Consider the following 27607-nt stretch of genomic DNA (forward strand, 5'->3'; position numbering starts at 1 on the left):
ACTGATTAATACTTAAGCAATACTATCACATTACATCTTTATTCTAATACCTTTTAAATTCTTTACATTGTAGCCAAATATTTGGTATTATTGAAATAGAATCAGTGCTAGATTTAAGTTTACTCTAATACTTTTTTAATTTTGCTGTTTGAGGACACTGGGATTTCATCATGTAGCAGCTTGCTTATTCTTCTATAATCAATTAATAACAGCAGTATTTTAAAGTATTACTTCATAAATCATTCAAAAAAAATTAAAATAAGACCAGCAATTATTTTATGAGTTTAATTTGTATTTAGGCATTTCCAGAAGGCAGGCATCAAGTGTAGTGCACAGAATTTAACACTAGACAGACATCTTCCAGGCCTGATCTTGCTTGAATGTCTCTTACTTTCTAATATCTTGCAGTAATTAGAAATAGCTAATCAAACATAGGACAGCCACATTTTGTAGCCGCAATTTGTAGATAGTAACGTTGTAATGAAACAGGCAGTGCTTTCAATTGTCATCCTATGTAACTATGCCACTCTTATGCTTCGACCTTAATTTGCTAATGATACAAACTGCTGCTTAATTTTAAGACACACACGCATGCCTGTAAACGTATTTTAACTTTTTTTCCCATTGTTGACTCTCATCAAGATTCTTTTTCCACTGGTTCTTGGTTTTCTTAGCACATTGAATGGAAATGACTCTAAGCACAGTGTATGATGCAAAGGCTCTCCTGCACCTGTTGAATGAGGAATCACTGCACCTGTTAAATAGGGTTTGAGGAGCACTAACTCAGAAAATCATCCATCAGCATGTTCTCAATGGCTTTTCTTTCTTAGTGTGCTGCAGTGTATAACCACTATATGGGAAATAATTGGCATAAGATGCACCCATTCAAACTGCTGCCCATTACACAGTGAACTTTGATGCCAATAAACAAACAGAAAAAGGACTAACTGGGTTTTCCGATGTAAATAATTTATGCTAACATTTGCTTAAATGCCCTCATACATGAAGTATTACTTCATCAATTATAGCATTTTCTCAGCCCACCCACTGTTGTTACCTGCAGCTACTATCAATCACATTGTCCCTTTTTGTAAAAGTACAATTATATTTTCCAACTGTCATAATATCACTTGGAAAGCGTTGTGTTTTGCATTTCACTTAAATAAACATAAGTGTCTTGAGGCAGGGTTATATATTTGGAAATCACTCAAAAATGGAGCACCAGCGTTAAGTGTATGATTTCACTGTTCTTTCTGCATTGCTTTTCTGTACCTCATTTATTATTTCCTTCATATAGCCTAAGCTGATTTGCTTGAATGTTCACTCTATCACATAAGGGCATAGTTTACATTTCAATGCATAGGCAAAAAAAAATCCTGCTTCTAATTGAATAGCTGTGACAAATTCTTCAGTCTCTTTGGTTATGGTCATTCAGGCATGTGTGGTTATTTTGATGTCCAGTTATTTGCAGTTGATCTATGTTTCAGGAACAGCAGCTGGACGAAAGGGATACTCGGCGATTCCAACTGAAAATTGCTGAATTAAGTGCAATCATCAGAAAACTAGAAGACAGGAATGCTCTGCTGTCTGAAGAAAGAAATGAACTTGTAAGTGCTCCTGATCATGTTGACTCTCCAACGGTCTATCCAGATATTTGCATTTACTTTAGCCCTCAGGAATGTTTTTTTTTCTTCCTGTCAATTTTCTATATAGAAATAATGTAATCTAGGTCAAATGGGATGTAATTTGTAAAGTCAGTATTAGGCAATCAATTGTGAGGTAGTTCTTTTTATGAAACTACACATCAACAGGTTGGAGGGTTGAAATTTTTCCCTTTTTTAATTTTAGCAATAATCTTGGTCAGTTCTAAATGGGAGATAGGAATTTTTTACTCGTCAACATTTTCATTAAAATTATAGACAGATGAAATTTGACTCTTTAGATGAGACAAACATGCATGGAAAAAGGGTATGTTGCCACAGCAACTCAGATTCTTTGTGGGAGTGCTGGTTGACTCAGTTGGCTGATGGTGTGGATCACATTGGTCCAACGGCATGAGGCTCAATCCCTGTTCCAACTGGGGTAGTTTTGGGACCTGTTTCCTTGTCCTATCCATCGTGGACATTGTGGTGCCGTGGGTCAGACCTGCCTTTAGGCAGAGAACTCAAGAAGATGAGACAAGTAAAATCTATTGCAAAAATGGATATTTGATTTGAGTGTTTGCTAACATTGCACTTTTGAACCAAAAAGCTTGGATTAAGAAAGATTATTCAGAATTTTAGGTCCATTCACACGGCTAGATTCAGAGAGATGGAGAAACAGATACAGTACACTGATCCCTTACTATGGGACCAGTATGGTTTTCAACCGGAGGCGTAAATGCAGTTTTTATCACATCCTTTATTCTTGTAATCATAGGCGCTGATGTTAACAGGGAGGTGAGGAGGGAGTGAGGAGAATGGGGATGTTTTGTGATCCAGTAACTTGGAAGAACAGGTTCCCCTCAGCTTGACAGGAGCTGATGACCATTTTTGGACTCTATTTGCCTGGCTGCAGACAACCAGATTGAGGCCGGGATTTTCCAGCCCCGCCGTGGAGGGACCTGTTGCAGAGGATGTGGTGGACCAGCCTGAAGTCTATTGACTTGTGGCGGGACCGGAAGATCTCGGCATCAGGTGGAGCCAGAAAATCCCAGCCTGAAACGTTGGTTGGATGTTGGGTGGGTAGACCTGCAGCACCAGAATGCAGCTGAGGAACAGAGGAGGAAGGGAGACATTGTGGGTGTCAGGACAGCATCAATGGAGGGAGGAGCAAAGAGGTTGTGGACCAGGATGCAGGAGCCTAGAGAGACTGGGCATTGAGGGGATGTCATTGATGGGGCCTGGAGAGATTTGGTGTGGGGCAGTGGGAGGGTACATTTTTCAAGGAGCATGGAAAAATCGGGAGTGGGATGAAGGGGACATTGATGTGGGGCCCAGAAAGATCAGAGGAGGAGAGGAGAATATCTCAGGGACCAGAGAGATTGAAGAGGAAGAGGAAAGATCATGGGGGCCTATGGAGGTTGTGGGGAGAGGGGAGACAGGATGAGGTTGTGGGCTCTGGAGGACATAAGATTGCTGATAGTGGGTGGGATGGGTGGGTGTCTGACTGCTGAGGAGGTTAACAGCTTTGCTTGATGGGTCTTGGGGAAGTACTCCTGCTCCTCTTGGCTGACAAGCAGTGTTGGAAAAGTACTTAACTGTTCAATGCAGTAGTCCTCTCCTTCATGCAGCAGCTGTGTTCCCTGGGGGAGGAACTCAGTCAGCCAGCATTAAATACGAAGCAGAGCAAAAACTCCAATTAATGCAGCTTTGTTAAAATACTTAAAGGAGGGCGCCACCTCCTGTGTGTATTTGGTTGTCCTGTCCCACCTCCCTCCACCTCCTCGTCCAACTGTTAAAATCTGAAGTGGACTCATTTGAGGCAGGTTGTGTTTGGGCTTGAGGGTTATTGTCTTTTTACTACCCACCCAACTCAAATGTACATATATTTGAGGGTTAAAATTTCCCCTATAGTTTCAGTCATAAATAAGGAGTATATTTTACTCTCTGTGTAAAGTTAAAGTGAACTCAAAGGTTGAAAACCAAGATTGCAGAGAGATGATTGATTGTTTATCATCCTAAACAATTAACAAAATCAGTTTTATAATAGAATTCCAAGTACAGAAACAAGAAAAGACCAATCACTAAACATAACATTGGATGCGGTTTCACAACCCAATCTAACCAGTTTTCATTTTTTACCTACCAAATAATAAATCTTCAGGAGCTGTTAATATTTACTGTAATCATAACAATCCATTGGATAAATTGACAATTTAATGCATGAAGTTATTCCTAAGCTTGTGCTTTCTCCAGTCTTTTGCTCAAAGTAGCTCACTAAATCCACATTAACCATTCATATTATTTTTCCAAAGCAGGTTTCCTTCCCTTTCCTCCCAATTTTTTAGTCTTCTAGGGGCTTGCAGTAATTGCAACCAAAGGAGTAAACAAGAAGTTGGGATCTCAGAACACATCCCGTCTCATTAGCGTATCAAGAAATATATGTTTAAGGGTAGAACTTAATGTCCCTTCTAGAGGCAAGTTTGGAGGAGGGGGAACCGTGTGATTGGGCAGAAGGCCAATTGAGGCCCTTAAGTGACAACTTAAGAGCCATCTAAGGGCCTCATCCCACTGCTATTGGATTTGCTTGCAGCCTCCTAGGAGGCGTCCCTGGTTTAAAGGCACTTGTGCCCGATTGTGGGACCCAGTCTTGGGAAGGGGGGGGCGCCCAAAGGAAGCCACCCACTGCCATTGCTGTTAATCCCCAGTCCCTCTCCCTGACCAGCACTTCCCTCCCTGGGAACCCCATCCCACCCCACTTACTTGTCTCTGGAGGATCCATCGCCGATCCTCTGGGTAGGCCCCAGTGCAATATCAGCCACTTCTCCCAGAGGTGTACTTGGCACCGCAGAGCTGCCATCCTCTGACTGGCCAGAAGCTCTTGGGGACAGAATATCCACCCACTGGGGCCTTAATTTAGTGGGAGGTCCAATGCTGTTCAGGTAAGTGCCTGATTACCTCAGAATAGCGCCACACTCCGCCCACTTCACTCTGTGGGTGGGGCCACTGTCACTGCCACTAAATTCCATCCTATGAATTTACTTGCGATTCATAAATTTAAACTATTTTCAAACCTAATGTAAAAGCGAGAAATAAATTAGAGAAGTTATAGGTACATTGCAAGCTTCTCTGCTATAGTGCTATCTAGTGGGTCTTAGCTCATGATGTTATGTTGGCCTGGATTTTCACCAAGTTGGGATGACTCAGGAGCCCATTAAAAATGGCAGGCGGGTCCCAATTCCTGGATTACCCATCCCATTGCCGGCCTGTACGATTTTTGGGAGTGCCTTTTAAGGATGCGGGCTGGTTTAGGACATAAACCCGCACCAAGCACTCCCAACCTGGCTGGCTCCATTGCAGGAATAGGCATCTCCTACCCTCCGCCATTTTCATGGAGTTGGGCCAGGTTTTTAAAGAGTCGTGGTTCACAACACCACAGTGAACCCAAGTCTGCATGACAGAAGCTTTTGAAAGATGAGTTAAAAAGGTCCTCTTCATGCCCCCTATGCCCAAGGTATGCCCACCCACCCCTGATGCCCGCTATGCTGAGCTATGCCCACCACCCAACCCCCATGGCCTCTCATGTCTCCATGCCAGGCTTTGGCACTTCCATGTCCATTCACCCTCTATACATTGTATAGAATTAATGAACTCTACAGTGACAAGAAAATGTGTAAAAAAGAGCTTTAAGAAAACTCATTCATTCATTACTTTCCACAATGTCAAAAAAGTCCTCTCACTACACCCAAAAAGGGTGACTGAGAGCTCAGACATCCATTACTCTGAAGAAATACCTGAACCTCAGAGAAAACATTGCTTGATTGACAGCTCTGGCTATCTGATCTCTGCTGTCAATTTCACAGTATTTATTTACACCAGGTTAAGAGGTTTCAAGTGCCTGCAGTTTCTGTTATTGATAGTTAAAAGGTCTAGATGATTGACACTTTTATTGGGCTGTAGTGAAAGGACTTTTTTTTTAACATAGTGGAAAGTAATAAATGAATGACCGTTTTTTTATTTTTAGACATTCTATTGTCACAATAGCATTCATTGGTTCTATAGACTGTATAGTGGGTGAATGAGCATGGAAGTGGCATAGCTTGGCATAGGGGCATGAGGGGCTGTGAAGGGCATAGTTCAGCATAGGGGGCATGAGGAGCCATGGGGTTGGGTGGGAAGCATAGCCTGGCATGGGGGTGGCAGGAAATGGCATGAGGAATGTATGCGCGGGTGAGGGGTAAGGGCTGGAGAGCCTTTCTGATTTTATTTTAACTGGGTTGAAGTCCTACAGCGCTGAAGTAAGCCTTTTAAACAGCCCACCTCAGCATCCAGCAGCCCTCATGCCTGCCTCTGACCTCTTTCCGGTCCGGCTGGCCCGACTGTAGCTGACACCCATCTCCTGGCATGAAGATCCCACCTTTGCGGGCACATTCTCCTGAGGCAGGCGGACCAAGCCAGGAATTTTCCCGACTCCCGTTACCCACCTTCGTGATGAAAATCCAGGCTGTTATGTTTTATGCAATACATTGCAGTATTACCTGCACTTGTCTTGTTATAGAACTGTAATTTAACATGGCTAGGGAAAACAAACCAAACAAATGCTGCTCTACAAAGAATTGACAATGCATTAGGAAATTAGTCCCTACTCATATACAGCTACACCTATAAGGTGTTAGATATTCATAGCTGCTGCACACCTCAGTGTCTGCAATATGCTTTACTCAAGCACATTCACTTTTTATTTAATTCATTAAGTTTTGTTTCACTTTTTCAACTTTACTTTGTCCTTTAAGTCCTTACCTTATCTCTGGGTCCACCACTGAGATCATTTGGATAATCTAACCTCATAATAAAGAGCAAAACAACAGAAACACAATTTTGTTCCAAGGGTTACATCACTTTGCTCCTGTAGAACCACTGCATCAATGAACTTTGCAAACCAGGATAACTCACCTACATTAGATAGCATCATGGAAATATATGTCAATTACATGGGTTCCTTGAATTTTTTTGATTTAGTAAACCAGAAACTCAACTGTTGTTGTTGAGCCACACAAATTCTGTGGCTACAAGAGCAGATCAGAGGGTGACCTACTTCCTGCCTTCCTAAAATCTCTCCACCATCTAAAAGTATATTTGAGGAGCATAATGAAATATTCTTTTCCTGGTGGGGTTGGTGCAGCTGCAACAACACTCAAGCAGCTTAATACCACCCTGGACAAAGTGGTCCACTTGATTGGCTTAGGGGTGCAGAATTCTGCAGAAGGGGATTTGGGACCGACCTGATTTGTTGCGTAGGAGACACAGGGACCTTTTGAAGTGGGGGTGAAGGTATGGTCTATGGGATGGATTTCTATCCATGCATGAATGTTATTTCTCATTTAGGATGTATGGAGGCTTCAGGCAGCTGCAAAATTCCAGAGAGTTAAAAGTTCCAATTTTTAAAAAATGTTTTTGATATGGAACTGCTTGGTTACATGAAATCCTGATTCTAAGAATGCAGATATCATTCTAGTGCTGAGTTTGGAGCTAACATCCATGGCACACCTCTTTACATTGTAGATTTGAATCACAACACAGGTACTGTCGGTAAATGTTGACAACATAAAATGGGCTTTCTCATTTACAAAACCTGATGTGGGAGTTTTTAATGTATTTGAGAGAGAATATTGCAACCTACTCAGTACTTATATAATAGATGTATAATATTATTTTGTGTCATTATGTGCGAGACTAATGGTGTAAATAAACATTGTAAGTATTTAGAACCATGTTACATGTATATTTTAAACAAAATACTATATTAATGATTTAAATAAGTATAGGTTTAGAACATGAAGAAAAATGATGACAATAAGTACAGAAGATAGCATGCTTATCTGTAGTGTGCTTCAATTTGTAGATACATTTTCTAAATAGAGATTTCAGTTTTTAAATTAAATTTGGGATCAATAAGGGTTCTATTTATGTAGTTGTCAATCAAACAAGAAATGTTATCCTGACCATTTACATTATAATACTGTTCCAGCCAGTATTTCCATTGCAAAGGCTCAGGCCCTTGTCATGTAAGTCTATGACCATTCAGTTCGATCTCTCTCACTCCATATTTTTACTTTAGCTCAAGCGATTACGTGAAGCGGAAAGTCAGTACAAACCCCTCCTGGACAAAAAGAAACGTCTCAGTAGGAAAAATGAAGAAATGAGCCATGCCCTACGGCGTATGGAAAATAAACTCAAATTTCTCACACAAGAAAACTTAAGGATGGTAGGTTGGCATGCAAATTCCCTTGTTTATCATATGGAAACTTATCATGTGGGAGCTATGTCATGCTTTTTATGTTGTTAAAAGGTATTGTAAACATTTAAATCACAAGTGCTGGGATTATCCAATGCATGGTCATGTTATCCTTTCTTTAATGTGTTCTACCGCTGTTAGTACTGCTAATTACCAGATTAAGGTACTAATGGTACCCAACACAAACAACACTGGCAGAATAAAATGTTAAAAGTTGGTTGGCAGAATGACTTCTCTGCACCTCAATACCCTTTTTCTATTAATAAATGTGATTAAAGCAGGAAGAACCTATTTTGTGAACCCACAGTCATCTAACCAATGTGTATTTATGTTTTCTGTAAATGAATTGATGTTTGATTACTTGCCAATTGAGATTTTCCTTTTTTTTGTAAAAATATTAAAATGTCTCCATCTACTCCATCTATCCAGTCTGAATTTCAGCACTGCCCTCTGCCTGCTTTTCTTTCTTTCTACCAGTACTATTTACTATGAGTGTTAAGAAGCATGTATAATGGTACGAGAAAAAAAAACATTTGTTTCATTAATTCTTAGGCTGCCAGCATTGCCAATGAATTGCAAGTTCTCTCAGCTAGCTGCACTTTCTAAGGTTAGGGTTGCCAACCCATGTGGATTGTCCTGTAGTCTCCAGAGATTAAAGATTAATCTCCTGGACATAGGAGAAAAATCATAGTGCATAAAAAATGTTTTTTTTTTCATTTTATTTGAACATTTTTGATTAATGGCTACAAAGTTATTGGAGACAAGGATTAAAGGCTATTTTACCATGTGGGTCAGTTGGAAGCTGGAGATTAATTGATACATCCAGTGTTGGCAACCCTACATGGAGTTAAAAAGAGCATCTGACTGGTGGAGCTTGTTGGCCGGCTACCCATTCAGGCAATGAAGAGACACTTGTATTTTGATGTCTCCAGTTCATTTAAATTTGGCAGGTGAACTTCCCAACTCCGATGCAGCTCACCAGACCCGTCGCCAGCAAGGTAAGTCACAGTTGCAATCATGAATGTTGGGGCAGCAGTGGGTAAAACATTTTTGGTGTTAACCCAAAGGTTGTACACCTGCTCCTCCGGGACCACAAAAATAATAAAACATTTACCTTTAGAGACCCAGGGAACTGAGTCAGGATCCTATTTATACAATTGGATCCAAATTAAAAGGAGCTCCCATCATGCTAAAACAATTCATGGGGCCATAGAACTAGGGGATTATAGTAAGATTTGTGAGTGCAAGTATGGCAACAGCTAGACATGAGATTAAGGTACTCGGAGCTAGGGATGAGTAGCAATGAGGATCACCATCATCAACAGTAGATGTAGAGTCCCAGGCATGAGGAGGGCAGAGGAGAGGAATAAGGAAGGCAGTGAAGACCACATTTTCAGCATTTAGTGCACTGCTGAAGAAGGAACTACCTGGACATGTCTGAGAGTTGGATCTTAGACCCCACTGGGGCCAAGAATGGAGGTGGACAGGTGGGCATGGAATTTTGACTCCATCTCACCCCCAGGCCACTTTCGTGGAGGCAGGACTACCTGAGCACAAGTGATGGGTAGCCGATTGTCCCAATTAAAGGACATTTAAGGCTTGTTAATGAAGGCCTTCAGGTTCCCAGAGATGGCGGGGTCAGTTTAGCTGCTTGGAGGCTGCCTCGCAGATGAAGATTAGGCTAGGGGGCAGCAGCCAACATTCAATGAAAGCTTAAATGCCCTCCCTGCCTGCATGGCTGCAGCAGGAGCCATAAGCCACCCTGTGAAGTGGTTTCCCCCATCCCCGGCACGAAAATGTGAGGGGGTCTGGCTTTGAGAGCCTGTCCATCATCTGTAAATGGACAGGTGAGCACGTATGCAGGGCCTTGGGGGTCACAGGAAAGGAGGCTTTACTTAGAACAGCAGTAACAGATGCATTCCCACATATTGGAGTTCTTTGAAGCTGCAGGAAGTTATGGGTTCAGAATAGAGGAGGCCATTCAGCTCATGTGTGCCACAGTGACTCAAGGCTTTAAGCACATGAGCGCTTCCATTGAGACAGTGGCCGAATTCATGGAGAGCCATACACAACAGCACTTGAATGGATACAGGAACTGCGCATAGACTTGTACAGAATGCAGAACAAATATTTTGCTTCTGTGTTCACTATAGAGGATACAAAAAACACTCCAGTACTAGCTGCAAATAAGGAGGTGAAAGAGGGAGAGGAACTTGGTGAAATTGAAATCGCTAGGGAAACGGTACCGAGCAAATTGTTGGAGCTGCCGGCTGGCAAGTGTCCGGGTCCTGATGGACGACATCCTAGTGTCTTAAAAGAAGTGACTAATGATGTAGTCGATGCACTGGTGTTAATTTTCCAAAATTCACTAGATTCTGGAAAGGCTCCATCAGATTGGAACGTATCAAATATAACCCCTCTATTCAAGAAGAGAGGGAGGTAGAAAATAGGAAACTATAGGCCAGTTAGCTCAATGTCCGTTGTGGGGAAGTTGTTAGAATTAATCATTAAGGAGGTTATAGCTTGGCACTTAGAAGAGCATAAGGCAATCAGAAAGAGTCAGCATGGTTTTGTGAAAGGAAAATCATGTTTAACCAATTGGAATTTTTTGAAGGAGTAACATGCACAATGGATAAAGGGGAGACTGTAGATGTACTGTACTTGGATTTCCAGAAGGCATTTGATAAGGTGCCACATCAAAGGTTATTAAGGAAAATAAATGCGCATGCTGTATGGGGGAAACATATTAACATGGATAGAAGATTGGCTGTCTGGCAGAAAGCAGAGAGTAAGCATAAATGGTCTTTTTCAGATTGGTAGGATGTGACGAGTGGAGTCCCACAGGGGTCTGTACTGGGGCGTCAACTTTTATGATTTACATCAATGGCTTAGATGAGGGAGGTGAAGACATGGTAGCTAAATTTGCAGATGACACAAATATAGATGAAAAGTATGTTGTGAAGAGGACATGTGGAGGTTGCTGATGGATATAAATAGGTTAAGTGAGTAGGCAAAGATCTGGCAAATGGAGCTTAATGTGGAAAAATGTGAAGTTCTTCACTTTGGCGGGAAGAACAAAAAAGCAGAGTATTACTTAAATGGAGAACAGCTGCATAATTCTGAGGTGCAGAGGGACCTAGGTCTTCTAATACATGAGGCACAGAAAGTTAGTATGCAGGTACAGCAAGTAATTAAGAAGGTTAATGGAATCCTGTCTTTAATTATGAGAGGGATTGACTGTAAAAGTAAGGATGTTATGCTTCAGTTATACAGGGCATTGGTGAGACGACACCTCAAATACTGTGTGCAGTTTTGGTCTCCTTATTTAAGGAAGGATGTAAATGCATTAGAGGCTGTTCAAAGAAAGTTTACTAGATTGATACCTGGAATTAGTGAGTTGTCTTATGAGGAAAGGTTGTACAGACTGGGCTTGTTTCCACTGGAGTTTAGAAGAGTGAGGGGTGATTTGATTGAAGTATACAAGATCCTGAACAGCCTTGACAAGGTGGATGTCAAAAGGATGTTTCTTCTTGTGGGTGAGTCCAGAACTAGGGGGCCCAGTAATGGAAGCTGTTGCTGCAATGATGTGTGTGCAGCAGACAGATGTGTGAGCTTCCATTCTTCAGTGTCTGGTGACACTGGAAAAGTGAGAAGAAGCTGTGAAGGGAAACAAGGCTGCTTGAGGGGGGACATTGAAACTTATGGACAGACATGGGTCATTCTTTGGCCGTAAGATTGGATCAGTTCAAGGCTGCTCTTTTGAAGGAAGTGTTCTGCGTGGCAACTCAAAATAAGTTCCAGACAATTCTGTCCTCCTTAGTTATAAGAGTTCAGCTACAATGTGCCTGGATCAAATGCTCCCTGGCATTGATGGAACCCAGATGAGACTCCCAAGTCCTATGCCAGCCCTGTCCAACTCCCTGTGCAGCCAAAGCATCCCTGTGTTCTTTTAAACACCTTCCTGAAAACTGCAAAGGGAAGTTACATCTTTTGTTTTAATTTTTCTGATTTATGACAACTATTTGTGCCACCTAACATTTTTGCACCAACCTCATTCAATAATGGCACACTCAGCTTTCAACCAGGAACCCTGCTTGTGTTTTTTGAAGAAAAAATGAATAAATAGATGTGGACATCTGGTAGGTCAGATTGTATCAGAGATCCTTTGTGCCCACCCAGTAGTACCCTTGCATTTACAGGGTGAGGTGCACATCTTTCAACATACAAATATGTTTGTGCAGGCTGTGATTCACAAGGGAGGCTGTGACCTATTAGTGTTGCATAATGAAGAATGACCTGCAGCCAAACTTGTCCACATACATTGTATTGCCAATAGCTGGGAACAACCTTTGAACTACTATGTTTCTGAATCATTTCAAAGTGACACAGTGACATTAATCAATCTGCAGTAAATGAATGTGTGAAACAGGTGATACATGGCTTGCTTGCTCAAGGAAGTAATTTAAACCCACTCCCTATGAACAAGCAGCAGCAACATGAGAGGACTGTGGAGTTTTACAGTGTTAGGACTGGTAAAAGCCCAAATTATAGATTTCACCTAGTTGCCCTTTGTCAAGGTTAAAACTGCCTGCTTGATTGGCACTCTATCCACCACCTTAACCATTCACAACCTCCATAACCGGCACTAAGTGGCAGCAGTGTGTACCATCTACAAAATGCACTATAGCAACTTGCCAAGGTTTCTTCGACAACATCTTCCAAACCTGCAGCCTCTACCACATAAAAGGACAAGGGCAATAGGTGTATGGAAACACCGCCATCCACAAGTTCCCCTCCAAGCCACACATCATCTTGATTTGGAAATATATTGCTGGGTGACCTTTTTGACCTTCACTGGGTCAAAATCCTGGAACTCCCTACCCAACAGGACTGCAGCGGTCTAAGAAGGCAGCTCAGCACAACTTTCTCAAGGGCAATTATTGCTGGCCTTGTCAGCAATGTTCACATCCCATAACCGAATAAAAATGTGTTGCACAATACAATGACCTACACAAATTGCAAAAATTTCACTTTCAATGTCTAGCTCATTTGCAATTTTTCATTTTGTGCTCACTAATTACTGACTCCATACCCATAAAATAATTTTTGTCTTGACAAAATCCTTTATAATTTTGGATATCTTAGCAGATGCACTGATAATTTTCTCTGTTCTGATTAGAAGAGCCCTAGATCTTCTAATCTCTCCTTTTAACTAAAGTCTGCTAACCTAGATATAAATTTTGTGAATTTCTTCTATAGCTTCTTCATGGCCCTGGCATCATCACAAAGTAGGGTTCTGAAAATTAGACGGAAAGCTTAATCTGCACTGTAACCATGTATATAAGTTTGCTTTTGTATTCAATGCTCCTATTTATGAAATCTAAGATTGCATGTGTTTTATTTTCTATACAACTTTATCAACTTGTCCCCATACTTTTAAAGAGGAGGTCCAAAAGCTGCTTCCCCCATCCTTTCAAATTGGGTTAGGCGCCCACATCTTGCTGGCATTATGCAGGTAAAGTCTGAAGCCCAATTTCCAGTGCACTTTGATCTTTCAGCTTCAATCATATGTTGTACGTTGTACAACATATCATCCACTTTGCCTCAGGGAGATTGAAGTGCTCTTCCGCACGCATGCGTGAAAGAGCGCTGGCCCCAACTCTCCCACCTCCCCGTGTCCACACAGGTAGTGCTAAGCGCTACCGCTCGCGTCTTATGCTGGGCGGGTCTTAATCGGCCCGCCCGCGTAAAATGGCGGAGCCAATTGCAGGCGGCGGTCAGCTCCACGACCGCACCAGCCTGCTCACGCTGAGCCCACCCGCTGACTGAAAAATTCAGGCCATAGACTTTAAACAGATACCAGGCAAAGCACATTTGTCCTTATGAATTCAAAATGAGGTCCTTTGCAATTTGGTTCCTTTGCCGACATAGTTGGAGGTTTACAAGCTGGTTAGATATTAAATGCCTCTACCTTACACACAATCTCCTTTCCCTCTCCTTTGAAAGTAAATTTTCTATGGATTCACTTGGCTTTTAACTTCACATCTTCTAACAGTAACATTTTCACCCCACTAATTTTATTAGTTATATAAAAACATTGTTTGGCATCTTCCAGCTAGGTGCAAGATTTTACACCCACTTTTGAATGCTTTATTCAACAATGCAAATGTACACTTTACCTTTGAACTTCCTTACTGTTTACCCAATTAACATCTCAAACTACCATAAATCAAAGCACCCAGAGTAACTGCCTTTAATCCAATTAAGACACACACAGTCAAACACATAGACACAGACCCCACTAAACTCCATTTTAAAAATAATTTCCAATAGCATTATACACATTAGTATCTCTTCATGACAATTCCACCCTGATTTGTGCCTTGTAGATGATGGACAGACTTTAGGGAGTCAGGAGGTGAGGATTCCTAGCCTCTTACCTGCACTTGTAGCCACAATATTTACATGGCTAATCCGGTTCAGTTTCTGGTCATTGGGAACCCCTGGAATGTTGATAGTGGGGGATTCAGTGATGGTAAAACCATTGAATGTCAAAGGGAAATGGCTAGGTTCTCTCTTGTTGGAGATGGTCATTGCCTGGCACTTGTGTGGCACAAATGTTACTTTACACCTGCCAGCCCAAGACTAGATATTGAACATGAACTGCTTCGGTATCTGAGGAGTTTCGAGTGATGCTGAACATTGTCCAATCATCAGCGAACATCCCCACTTCTGACCTTATGATGGAAGGAAGGTCATTGATGAAGCAGCTGAAGATTTTTGGGCTGAGGACACTACTCTGAAGAACCCCAGCAGTGATGTCCTGGAAACTGAGGCAATTGACCTCCAACAACCAAAACCATCTTCCTTTGTGCTAGGTATGACTACAACCAGCGGAATGTTTCCCCCCTGATTCCCATTGACTCCAGTTTTGCTAGGACTCCTTGATGCCATACTCAGTCAAATGCGGCCTTGATGTCAAGGACAGTCATTCTACCTTACCTCGCGTTATCCAAGTAAAGATGGTAAATATGTCCTTTTAGTTTAATTTAGAAAGAAATAGTTTCTTTTCTGTTATGGATGAAAATTTGCTGCCACCAACCACCCCCACCACCCGCCCTCCAAGCCCAAACATACGTCACACCCTTTCTCCTCTCTCTTGTTCCCACACGCTGTCTTAGTGGAGAAAATACTAATGGATTGTACATGAGTCTTGCAATATTCTATCCAAAGGGAAATATTTATACCCTACCAGTACCGGTGATAAATCTTTCTTTAACTGATGACCAAGCAACAGTGCCAGTTTCAGGAATCTGCTCAGCTTAAGTGATAAGTGCTGCAAATCCTTTCACAGTGACAGGGAAAATGCTTTTAAGCCAACATTGTTAAATTAGAAATATTTTTCATCTTCAACATTAGCATAACAATTCAGCTGTGCTGAGTTTTTATTTTGCTTGCGGAAAGCAAAATTTAACAATAATGGATACGTGAGAATGAGGCTCACATGTTCTCTTTATCACAAGAATGAAGTCAAAATTTCTAACTAACATCTCAGTCACAGGTTAGATACAGCATTGAAATCAAAATCGTGCAAGTTTATCAATTATCTGACTGCTACATTTAAGTGAATAGATTTTCATTTAAAGGTAGCCCATGTAAACATATAATTGTATTTTGAACTAAAATACTACTGACATTGAAACAACACTCTTCCTGTTCAGCTGAATGATGTTTAAACAGAATATTATTATTTTTTAAAATTATGTTTATACAGAGTGTTACTGTCAGGGATCAGAGAGAAACTGAAGCCCTTGTTCCCTTTCTCTTACTGTCTGCAATCAGTGAGTTTTTGGAGAAGAAGGTGTTTGTGTTTCTCAACACCTGAATATGTGGTCAATTTTGAATAATCAGCAGCAAGATTTAGTTGGTTTAAATTAAGAGGATTATTTATTCACAAATTCACCCCGGAAGTCTAATGCTACATCAATCATTCAGCACTCATGCACAACATACACGTGCTAGATACAGTTCAAGTAGATAATGCATTTTTATCAATTACAAACTAAGGAACAGTTCATAAGTTATGTATTTGGCTCATCTGAGAAAGAAGCAGTCATTGCAGGCTCATTGAAGAAGGCATTTTCATTCCGAAAGGGTAGCCTAAGTGATTTCAATAGCAGGAGTCATATCAATATTGTTGCAGGATTCCCTTGAAGAGATGGCCATCTCAGCAGATCATGAAATTGGTTACTTGAGGAGCCCTTGCCAGCTCCACTGTGGGGTGGGAAAACCACCTATCTACCCTACAATTTTAGAAGAGCCAGGCCTTTCTATAAGAATATGTGGCTCATGGCACCTGAGAGGAATTGTAAACCACAGGAGAACCCCAATCCCAAATGGAGAACCAAATAAAAACTAGTCACTTGCTCCTTAAATTCTTTCATTGATGGGCTTTGATGTAAAAAAAAATCTGTTCTTTGTTAGATGCTGTATTGTAAGGTATATGTGTTTTTAATACAGTTATTGATTATAGGGCTCTGGCCTACAAAGGTAAGTTGAACATTACATTCGTGAGAATTGTGTAAGAAGCATCAGCGCACTTTTCCCACTGAGAAAAGTGCTATTATGCATTCAAAATTGAACAAAACACTGCTTGGGCACTTTTAAGTGTCATGATCTGAAGTGATTTAAATACCTAGCCTTTAAAATTGCATAAACATTCTGCAACTTTCACGTATCTGCTGTTGCTGCTTGTAGCTACTTCTACCAGGAGATCTGTTGTCATGGTATGTCATGCTCATCTGTCTTGCACCATTCTCACACATCCACTATAGCTCGTCTGCAACCACTCTGTGCTGATTGTAATGCAACTAGGCCTGGTTGACTCTACTTTGCTCTCTAGAAGAGATCTCCGTAGCTTTTCATTTCTGATCAAATGGCTGAAATACTGACATTTTCTTTTCTGGATGATACTTTTTGGAGTTCACTTTCTTGCAATTTCAAGCAATTTCAAGTCTGTATATGGAATTTTTAGTATTCATCTTAGCATCCACTTTTCAGAGGCCTCTATTTTCTTCCACAGATATCTATTTATTTTACATAGAGAGAAAATAATAAACATCTGCTGCTGGAGTGCATTGATTGACAGGCTGTCTGGCATTGCTTAGGAAAAAAACATAGTCGTCTCATTTTGTGATCTCGATAGGCTTCATTGCCTGTGAGCTGCAATGGTTTATTTTGACAGCAGTGCCCATTAAGAATGTATGGCTGAGTTTCAAAAGCTCCAGACCATTTATCTCAGCAAGGGACTGTGTAGACAGTTTGATTGACAGCTTTAAGAAGCTATCAAAGGATTTCCTGTCTTTTATTTGGTTAAGGAAATAGATGTTTGTTTTCATAACAGATTGCAATCTATCAGGCCGATTAGCCTGACCTCGTCATTGGTAAGATTTTAGAGTCCATTATTAAGGATGAGATTTCAGAATACTTGGAAGTGCATGGTAAAATCGGGCAAAGTCAGCATGGTTTCATCAAGGGGAGGTCATGCCTGACAAATCTGTTAGAATTCTTTGAGGACATAACGAGTAGGTTAGACAAAGGAGAGCAAATGGATATTATCTACTTGGACTTCCAGAAGGCCTTTGACAAGGTGCCGCACAGGAGGCTGCTCATTAAGATAAGAGCCTGTGGTGTTAGAGGCAAGGTAATAGCATGGATAGAGGATTGGCTGTCTGGCAGGAGGCAGAGAGTGGGGATAAGGGGGTCCTTCTCAGGATACTAGCCGGTAACTAGTGGAGTTCCGCAGGGGTCAGTGTTGGGACCACAACCTTTCACTTAATACATTAATGATCTAGATGAAGGAACTGAGGGCATCCTGGCTAAGTTTGCAGATGATACAAAGATAGGTGGAGGGACAGGTAGTATTGGAGAGGCGGGGAGGCTGCAGAAGGATTTGGACAGGTTAGGAGAATGGGCAAAAAAGTGGCAGATGGAATACAATGTGGGGAAGTGTGAGGTCATGCACTTTGGTAGGAAGAATAGAGGCATAGACTATTTTCTAAATGGGGAGAGAATTCAGAAATCTGGAGTGCAAAGGGACTTGGGAGTCCTAGTCCAGGATTCTCTTAAGGTTAACTTGCAGGTTGAGTTGGAGGTTAGGAAGGCAAATGCAATGTTGGCATTTATTTCGAGAGAACTGGAATATAAAAGCAGGGATGTGCTGCTGAGCCTTTATAAGGCTCTGGTCAGACCACATTTAGAATATTGCGAGCAATTTTGGGCCCCGTATCTCAGGAAGGATGTTCTGGCCCTGGAGAGGGTCCAGAGGAGGTTCACGAGAATGATCCCAGGAATGAAAGGCTTAACATATGAGGAACGTTTGAGGTCTCTGGGTTTATACTCGATGGAGTTTAGAAGGATGAGGGGGGATCTGATTGAAACTTACAGAATACTGAAAGACCTGGATAGAGTGGATGTGGGGAAGATGTTTCCATTAGTAGGAGAGACTAGAACCCGAGGGCACAGCCTCAGAGTAAAGGGAAGACCTTTTAGAACAGAGATGAGGAGAAACTTCTTTAGCCAGAGAGTGGTGAATCTATGGAATTCATTGTCACAGAAGGCTGTGGAGGCCAGGTCTTTGAGTGTATTTAAGAGCGAGATAGATAGGTTCTTGATTGGTAAGGGGATCAAAGGTTACGGGGAGAAGGCAGGAGAATGGGGTTGAGAAACTTATCAGCCATGATTAAATGGCGGAGCAGACTCGTTAGGCCGAATGGCCTAATTTCTGCTCCTATGAGTTATGGTCTTATCGATATTCTGGGGGTTACCATTGACCAGAAACTGAACTGGATTAATTATATAAATACTGCTGACTTCAAGAGCAGGACAGAGGCTGGGAATCCTGCAGGGAGTAACTCACCTCCTGACTCCCCAAAATCTGCCCGCCATTTATAAGCCACAAGTCAGAAGTGTGATGAAATACTCTCTGCTTTTCTGCATGAGTGTAGCTCCATCACCACTCAAGAAGCTTGACACCACTCAGGACAAAGCAGCCTATTTGATTGACACCCCATCTACCAACATCAACATCCACTCCCTCCACCACCGATGCACAGTGGCAGCAGTGTGTACTATCTGTAAGATGAGCTGTGTTACAACTGGTCCTCAGGTGAGGTTCCCTCAATTTGTTATATCCTGTGTGAGATACCCCAAATTGTTATGCCCCTGAGTGAGGAGGGATGAACTGGCCCTGTTTCTTTATGCAACCCCCCTTGGTTGTTTCCAACAAGGTTACTTTAAAAAGGATCCCTTCCCTCGTGGATACCTTTTCCCAGTCCAAATGTGTTTATGTTTTAAAAGGAGCCAATTTAACCAGGCTTTCTTTAGTTAAAGAAATAATGCATTTATTGGTTACTAAAACATGAGAAAAAATATAATAACAATGCAACACACATATACACAGATTAGAAATGATGTGAGTCCAGAAATGAAAGTTAAAAAGATATACAAATCAGTCTTTGAAAAGTACAAGATTCTGAGGGGGCTTGACAAAGTAGATATTGAGAAAATGTTTCCACTAGTGGGGGAATCTCCAAACTAGGGGACAAAGTTACAAAATAAGGGGGGCACTCATTTAGAACCGAGATGCAAAGGAATTTCTTTTCTCAGAGGGTAGTGAATATCTGAAATTCTTTACCTCAGAGAGTTGTGGAGGTTAGATCACTGAAAATATTTAGAGGAGGTAGATAGATTTTTGAATTACCGGGGAGTTGAAGGTTATGAGGAGCTGGCACGAAAGAGGAGTTGAGGCCTTAGGCAGATCAGCCATGATTTTATTGAATGGCGGGGCAGGTTTGAGTGGCTGAATGGCCTACTGCTGCTCCTATTTCTTATGTTTGGGTGGTCCATGAAGAGTAGATGATGAAACTTTGCGGCTGTTAAGTTGCATGATTCTGGTAGATCTGACTTTGGGCAGTTGAGCTGTTGGTTTGGAGGCACTTGGTTCTGCAGGTTAGCTGAAAGGAGTTTTTGACTGTGGCTTTGCTTACTTGTGAATTGCTTCCAGCAGTCAGAGAGAGGACTTTTAACTTGCAAGTGCAGGGATGCCTAGTTGATGCTCTTTAGCTGTGACCTTCAGAGCACACCCTTGTACACTAGGCCTGGAACACCAAAACTGGAAGGGAAAAAACAAGCATGTCTTTTTTTTGCTTTTTGATTTGCTTTCTTTTCAACTCACATCATGTCCACAGTTTGGGATATAACTCACAGATGTGTTTTTCTAAGATGGTAGTCAGCCTTCATTATCTACACAGCCATAGGGGATTACATTTCAGTTTTTGGCATTGCACCTTTTCCATTGAAATGTCTCTGTCTGAAGTAGGCCTTGACAACTTTTTAGGTGTGACATTCCGTTCTCTGGACTAGTTGGTCAATTGTAATCAATATAAGAATTTTCCAGCAAGTGGTTACTTTACAGAATCGGCCAGCTTTTGCTTGTGTGTCCTTTATTTTAAAACACATATCGTACTTAAATGTTCAATATGTCCATAAGTAACTCGGGCTATGGTGCACTGTCATGACAACTGCAGCAAATCACCAAGGCTCCTTTGACAGCACCTTCCAAACCTGCGACCTCTACCACCTAGGAGGACAAGGGCACCAGATGCATAGGAACACCACCACCTGCTCTTAAAGTCACTCTTCCTCCTGACTTGCAGCTATATCACCATTTTTCACTGTCACTGGGTTAAAATCATGGATCTCCATTCCTAACAACATAGTGGGTGCACCTGCACCACATGGACTGCAGCGGTTCAAAATGGTAGTTCACCAAAACCTTCTTAAGGGGAATTAGGGACAGGCAATAAAAATGCTGGCCTAGCCAGTGATGCCAACATCTCGTGAAAGAATAAAACAACCCCCCCCCACCAGGTGCTCTTCCCTGCCTGTCCTTCAAACTACTACCTCCATCGCCTCATCTTCAGCCTCCACCCTCGAGGATTCCTCTTCCCTTCCTGCTGTGATACCTCAGACTCCCCTGTGTTCTGAGGCAGCTCTAGGGACTGCTTGTAGTCCCAGAAGTGTGCATTATCTCATGTAAGATCTTGCACAAACGGCATATTAATCCCTAATGGGGGGGGGGTGGGGGGGGGAGCTTAGAAGCAACAACAGGCTTGCAGGCTTCTGAACTGCCCTTTCATCCATAGTGCTCACAGTCAATCCATCTGTCTTTATGCAGGACAAGATGCCTCACACCAGAGCTGAGGACATTCCTCCTACAAGGAGCATGCAACAGAGCTCACTGGAGAGGATCGAGATTATTCCTGTATGGAAGAAGAGGCCTTCCTCAAGAATCCAGTGAGGGTCCATCCAGTACACATCGACAACATGTGGCCAATGACTGTGAGTGACCTAGTCTGCCTAGTCACTCACTCATTATCTCTTCTCTCTATTCCAGTTGCCAGCAAGAAAAAGCAGAGGAAGACCTCCAGAAGCAGCTCAGCCCCACCTCCCAGACCATCTCAGATGAGGATGCAGAGCAACCATCAGATGAAGATCTATCACTGTGGTCAGCTACACCCTCTACCAGCGCAGATACACACATGTCAGTGGGACCTTGTTCTAGAGTAGGCTTGGGTTCACAATATGGCAATCATCTCACCGACGCATGTCTACAGCAGGCAGAGGCAGTGACACCCGAGGTCTCTGACACTCTGAGGACTGCTGGAGACAAAGTCCCTGCTGAGTCCGATCCAATGACAAGCCTTTGGAATCGATCCTGAAGGAAATGTTGGAGATGCAAAGACAAGCAGGGGAACATCAGGCAGAGTTGTCAGAGTTCATCAGCACACTAGAATGAGGGATGGAGAAGTCCATCCACATTCTGTCTGATGTCGTGACTCTGGCATGCAAGCACATCGAAGTCTCCATGGGAAGGGTGGTGGCTGCCTTGGAGACCCAGATCAAGCAGTTTCTGCCGGATTTGCACTCCGACCTGCTCACCATCATTCTAGCCATGGCTATATTCCAGTAGTGGCTAGGCCAGAGGGGTATGGGGCACCTTGACCTCCCTCCAGGTGCCCCTTCTCCTCAAGGAAGGGCCCTCAGGCACCCAAAGGGAGGAGGAGTGCCAGCCAGGCACCCTGGGAGCATTCACCCAGGACACTTCAGGGTGTCCTGCTGTTCCAAATCTCCTCTGCTTCTAACTACATCAACTCCACCCGGTCAGGCTGAAGAAGTTGCACCTGCCCCAGAGCAGGAGACTCTTAGCAGGCCAGGCATTAAGGCCTCAGCCCATTAGAGGATACTGTCAAGCAGGGCAAAGCAGTCAGCAGGCTGCCTCCACCTTGCTGTGGATGTCAGGGCTGTACCTGGACGTAGTGTTAGAGTTAGAAAAAATAAGAACTTTTGAATACACAATGATGGCATGGGTGTTTGTGCACTGTATATAATCTTCACTATTGTAAAGAGATGGTCACATTTATCCCTCTCCAAGTCTCAGGTTTTGATTGATTAATCGATGTGATGCAAGGTCCCGCATTCATTCAAGGGTCCAAAATGACACCCCAATCTCCAATTATCTCTATCTGGATCCTCAGTTCCATTAAGTCTCACTCAATCTCATCACAGTGATTTGCCTTTCATTCCACATCTGCGACATGAACAAAAGCACTTCACAAATGAAAATGGTGGCTGGACAATACACATGGATCCCTTGCATCTCAGGCAGGCATTATATGGCCTCAGGAGAATTGCTCATAAAGGTTAGTGATTATCCTGATGCTGTTGCACTGAAGTCTGTAGTTTGTGAATGTTATAAATATTTGTTATGACCAACATTAGAATCTTTCGCCCAAGCGTACTTTGCAATGATGTTCATTTTACGACATTTAGTTTTGGGAAAAGTAGTATTCACCATTGAGCACCATAGTCTTTCATGCTTCCCTGCAGCGTGTTTTCATCTCCACGTTTAAGGCTAAACATTATTCCTTTCTTAATTCTCACTCTCCCCACGCATGATGCTGAACAATGGAAGCCAGTTCCATTAGGTTACATTTGAAGTGTGTGCAAGACATGAATGTGTGTGTGCTGTCAGTAGTAGTATGTGTTCATCCTGATGAACATGTCTGCTTACCTGTGAGGATCTTACTTTGGTCCTGAATGGCTGCCAAGCGGTGCTTTATGGAATCCTTTTGGAAAGGCACAGTACACAAAGTGATATAGAATTCATTGTATGACTGCACTCATTGACTTAGGCTGGATGGATGGATTGGCCCTTGTGAGATGAACAATGTTGAGGACTATAATGCTATGAAAGTGATGATTCGGCACATCTCCTGAGTGCTTAGCAGGATCTATGAAGGAACAAGTTGTCATTGAGTGATGTGTCAATACCGACTGAACCATTTCACACCCAAGTGCCAAGGTAATGCCGGATGTAAACTTGGCAGGCTTCCTATGAATGCAGTGTCAAGGTCACGAGTGTTTGCAAATTATCAAACAATGGCCCTGCTGAACCACTCTGGGAGGACAATGTAAACATAACTCACAGTTTTGCATGCATGCTGTACAGTAACAGGTCATTGCATCCTGATGTCCGAAGACATATTGGCGATCAGTAGCAAGATGAGCCTCTGCATTATTCATCCATGAGAGCTGGCATTTGGAGAGATATTGCTCTTTGTATGTTGCACCCTTTTGAGATGGTCAGGCACTAACCAATGATGAATGTTTTTCCTGTCAATATCGCCTTGCTAAGCTGCTAACAGACTGGCATGAGTGCATCCATGTGTGCAATGGCGTTTCAGCTGCTTGAAGGCTGCCATGCCCACTGATGTGTTAACATCATGGTTGAAAGGACTGCACTATGTATAGTTGCTTAAGGAGGTGCGGTAGTGGAGGGCTGATCACATTCCACAGCAGACACATGTTCCCTAGGCTACTGTGCCTTCCAAGGATGACCCCATCATTAGAGATGATGGTGACTTATGCAGCTTCCGTGATCATTGTGAGATTGATGACCTTTCATGAAAAGTTGATGCTGACAATTATGGTTTTGTTGTATCCCCTGCATTGAAAACCTGAAGAGAATTTTGATTGTGAAAACTTGCCTTCACCATTTTTCTTTTGAAATCTTGTAGCTATGAGGTTGTCATGGGCACATCTGCCATGTTGTGCCTGTAAAATCGCATCCTCATGTGGCTCATCTGAATCCTCACCCTTGTTAGATTCATCCCCTTCCAAGTCCTCCTTGTCTGAAAGACGTCCAGCTCCTCCATTTCTAAGCTGTGGTAGCACATCCCCACTTTGCAACGCTAGGTTGTGTAGGCGCAGTAAACAACGATGAAGTGGGATACTTTCTGTGGTGTGTATTGGAGAGCTCCACCTGGCCGGAACTGCATCTTTAAGAGGCCAATAATTTGCTCTATTAAGGACCTTGTGGCTGAATGTGTGGCATTGTATCTCTCCTCAGATGCACTCTGATGAATGGGTGTCACTGGGGGTATGTCTTCTGGGTGTACCCCTTATCACCAAGGATCCAACCCTCTAAGTGCGAAGCTCCCTCACATATCTCTGGCACCAGGGAGTGACTCAATATGCATGAGTCGTGTGAGCTCTTGGGGTACCTAGCACCGACATGCTGGATTTGCTTTCTTTGATCACAAATTAGCTGAATGTTCAGAGACTGAAGTCCTTTTCTATTAATGAATCTCACAGGCTGCTGCCACAGAGCGCCCAAGGCCACACGTGTGAAGTCGATGGTGCCCTGCCCTGCAGGAAGCCTGAGACTGAATTGAATCCTACAGCTCTGGCAGCCTAGCTTCCTTCATCCATGTGGAACTGGACATTATGGTGAGCTTTACTGAAAAGGGCATTAGTCACTTCCCTTAAGCATTTGTGTGTCACCAATTGTGTGATTCCAGCCTAGATTCCTTCATCCATGTGGAACTGGACATTATGGTGAGCTTTACTGAAAAGGGCATCAGTCACTTCCCTTAAGCATTTGTGTGTCACCAATTGTGTGATTCCGCAAAGGTCCCCAGTGGAGCCCTAGAAGGAACTGCTGGCAAAAAAGTTCAGTGTGGTGTAACCTTCAGACCAACTGGCATTGGATGCCCTCAACGTCTATGCAGCATGAAGAATGTGGCAAATATGAGCTACCACATCCATGGACAAGCAAAGGCTTCTGCGGCACTCTCTTTCACACATCTCCATGTATGACTTGCATCTTCTGTACACCCTTGGTCATGCCAAACATCTTCATGGATTTGGTCCCTCCTCGTCAGCATTTGGGACTCCCTGGGGCCTCGCTGGCTTTTGTTCCTCAGGGCGTTGGTCTTTCCTGAACTGTGCCAATCAGTGACAATACTTCTTCTCATTCTCATCAAAGCAACCAAGAAGGTCTGCAGCCTGCATTCTCCACTCTTGCTTGTATCTGTGAACAGATAAAAATTAGCAATCAATGCTAGTTCCCGTAGAATAGTGGTTGTCCTTCAGTGGCCTTGACAATAATTATTGGTACCCATTCCTTGCACTTACATTCTGACTGCCAACATGGTGCCTTGAATGCCATGACCAGTAACACGGAAGCTTGTAGTGTCCATGCTGCCTCTGTGTAGCAGCCGTAGCCCTTGATTTTTTGACCCTACTTCTATTCTCACATGTTTCTGTAAGGATCAGGTGCCAATTAAGACCACATGCACTGTAGCACCTAAACTTAATGGATTCTCGTCTAAATGTGTGCCATTAGTAAAGGATTCAAGCTTGTCCACTGTGCATTAGACCCTCGAGTCCTGCACTCAGCTAAGCCATACTCTCCATGGTCTGAGCAGCACAGTAATAGGGTGCCCCCTTCAATCAGCAAAATATTACTATGCTGCACTCCTCCTACATGCCCAGAGACCCCCTCCCCAATCAATATTTTCTAGCTTATTTTTCAAATTGCTTCATTCTTAGGTGAAATCAAAAATGGTACAGCTGACTTTCATTCATAAGACCAGCTCCCAACCTCCCGCTATGAACCACCAAGTTCTTCCTATCCTCCCTAATACTCTCTGCCTCCCAATTCCCTTTTGTCACTATCCAGCTTCCCCTGTTACCCTTGACCCCATCATTATCTGTGTATATATTCCTGTCCTCCCCCCTAACCCTTTATTATTGGTGTCCCCATGCCCTTTGTCAACATGGCCCCTCCCCTTGATGCCATATGCACCCTGACTTTTCAGAATCCCCCCCACCTTGAGACTATCCAATACCCCACATGACTTTTCAGCTACCAACTTACAGGATCCAGGTGCCTCCCCTGAATGTTTGTGTGCCCTCTGCCCCACAATGCCATGACTCGAACCCCCAGAACCAAATTCCTAAGGTGACTGACCTGCACACCATACTGTGCACGACCGTCACTGCCCAGAGAGGTCTTTCCTAGCCCAAGACCAGGGCCAAGATATGCATGCCATGCAGAGCCCGTGAACATGGCCCATACAACCCTAGGACAGCCTCTTCAATATGCCACCGACAGCATGGTCTCAACCCCAGGACAGTCTTCACTATGTCCCCAAGGTATCCTTAGCCCCAGAACAGACTCTTCAATATGCCCTCAACAGCATGGCCTCAGCCCCAGAATGGTATCTTCAATATGCCCCCTACAGCATGGTCTCTTCCTTGGATAGTCTTATAACCCTTTCCCCAGGACAGTCTTTCACTACTGCACCATGTTCCTTGACCACCCCTTAGTCCTCCCCCTTCCACTCTCATGTTTTCATCCCCACCAGTTCTGCCTCCATCTCTCCGCCTCCCTTCTCATATTCCCCGCCCCACTCTAGTTCTGCTTCCATCTCACTCCTCCCTGCTGGTCTTGCCTCCCGTGCCCAGCCTTGGCGCAGTTTGTGCTACAGGCACCCGATATCTCGCAGCAAAGCTATTAAAGGTAAGTGAGAGAAGTGACGACTGACCTCCAAATCATGGATAAAATGAAACTCATCAAGTGCGTGCCACTTATATACAGTCATGAAACAGACCATTCTAATTATCCACTGGCAGGGCACTTACTTTCGAGGGGGAATGTAATTTTGGTGAGTTGGCTTTGCGAATGTAATTTTGGTGAGTGAGCTGTGGCAAATACAAATGTGGATCCCGACGTAGATCAGCAGGAAATGCAACCTGCCTTTAACCCACCATCCAAATCGGGAGAACAAATTCTAATCTAATTTCTTGCTGGAGAAAACTGACTTTTTCTGTCACACCAAATTTAGTGCCCCTGCCTGTCATGATTCCCACTACTGGTGGGAGTGGAGAATCCTGCCTCCTTCCTCCCTCAGGATCAAAAATTAAAAGCACACCTTTTTTTCCAGCACAGAAAGTCTGGTTGTGGCTATTTATAGCTGTTCTGTTTAAAGTCTTTTTAAAATATTATATGGCATAACAATGGTGTGTGATTGAAGACAACTATGACAAGAACAAATATCTAATGAATTGACTTTCCATTGGTGCATATTGGGGCACAGAAATTTGCCTGGGGCAACAATTCATAAAAGGCACGTTACCAATCCTCCATGGCCTGTTGCATGCACCAGTGATTATTTAAACAAGTGATGAATAAGTGTGTATTCAAACTATTGACCAGTATTCTTGGTATTGTTAAGGATATATTTAGGATCTAGCACATTAGTAC

At 42.9% G+C, this 27607-nt stretch overlaps 1 protein-coding gene across 1 annotated transcript in view; it reads left to right on the forward strand.

Moving 5' to 3' along the window:
- jakmip3 (Janus kinase and microtubule interacting protein 3) overlaps positions 1-27607 on the forward strand; it is a 312142-nt gene that overhangs the window by 220674 nt on the left and 63861 nt on the right. Inside the window, exons 5-6 of the mRNA XM_041209730.1 lie at positions 1488-1607; positions 7759-7905. Of these exons, the coding sequence (XP_041065664.1) occupies positions 1488-1607; positions 7759-7905 (267 nt within the window). The remainder of the gene's footprint in view (positions 1-1487; positions 1608-7758; positions 7906-27607) is intronic.

This window comes from Carcharodon carcharias, chromosome 17, assembly GCF_017639515.1.
Source record: "Carcharodon carcharias isolate sCarCar2 chromosome 17, sCarCar2.pri, whole genome shotgun sequence".
Lineage (NCBI taxonomy): Eukaryota > Metazoa > Chordata > Chondrichthyes > Lamniformes > Lamnidae > Carcharodon > Carcharodon carcharias.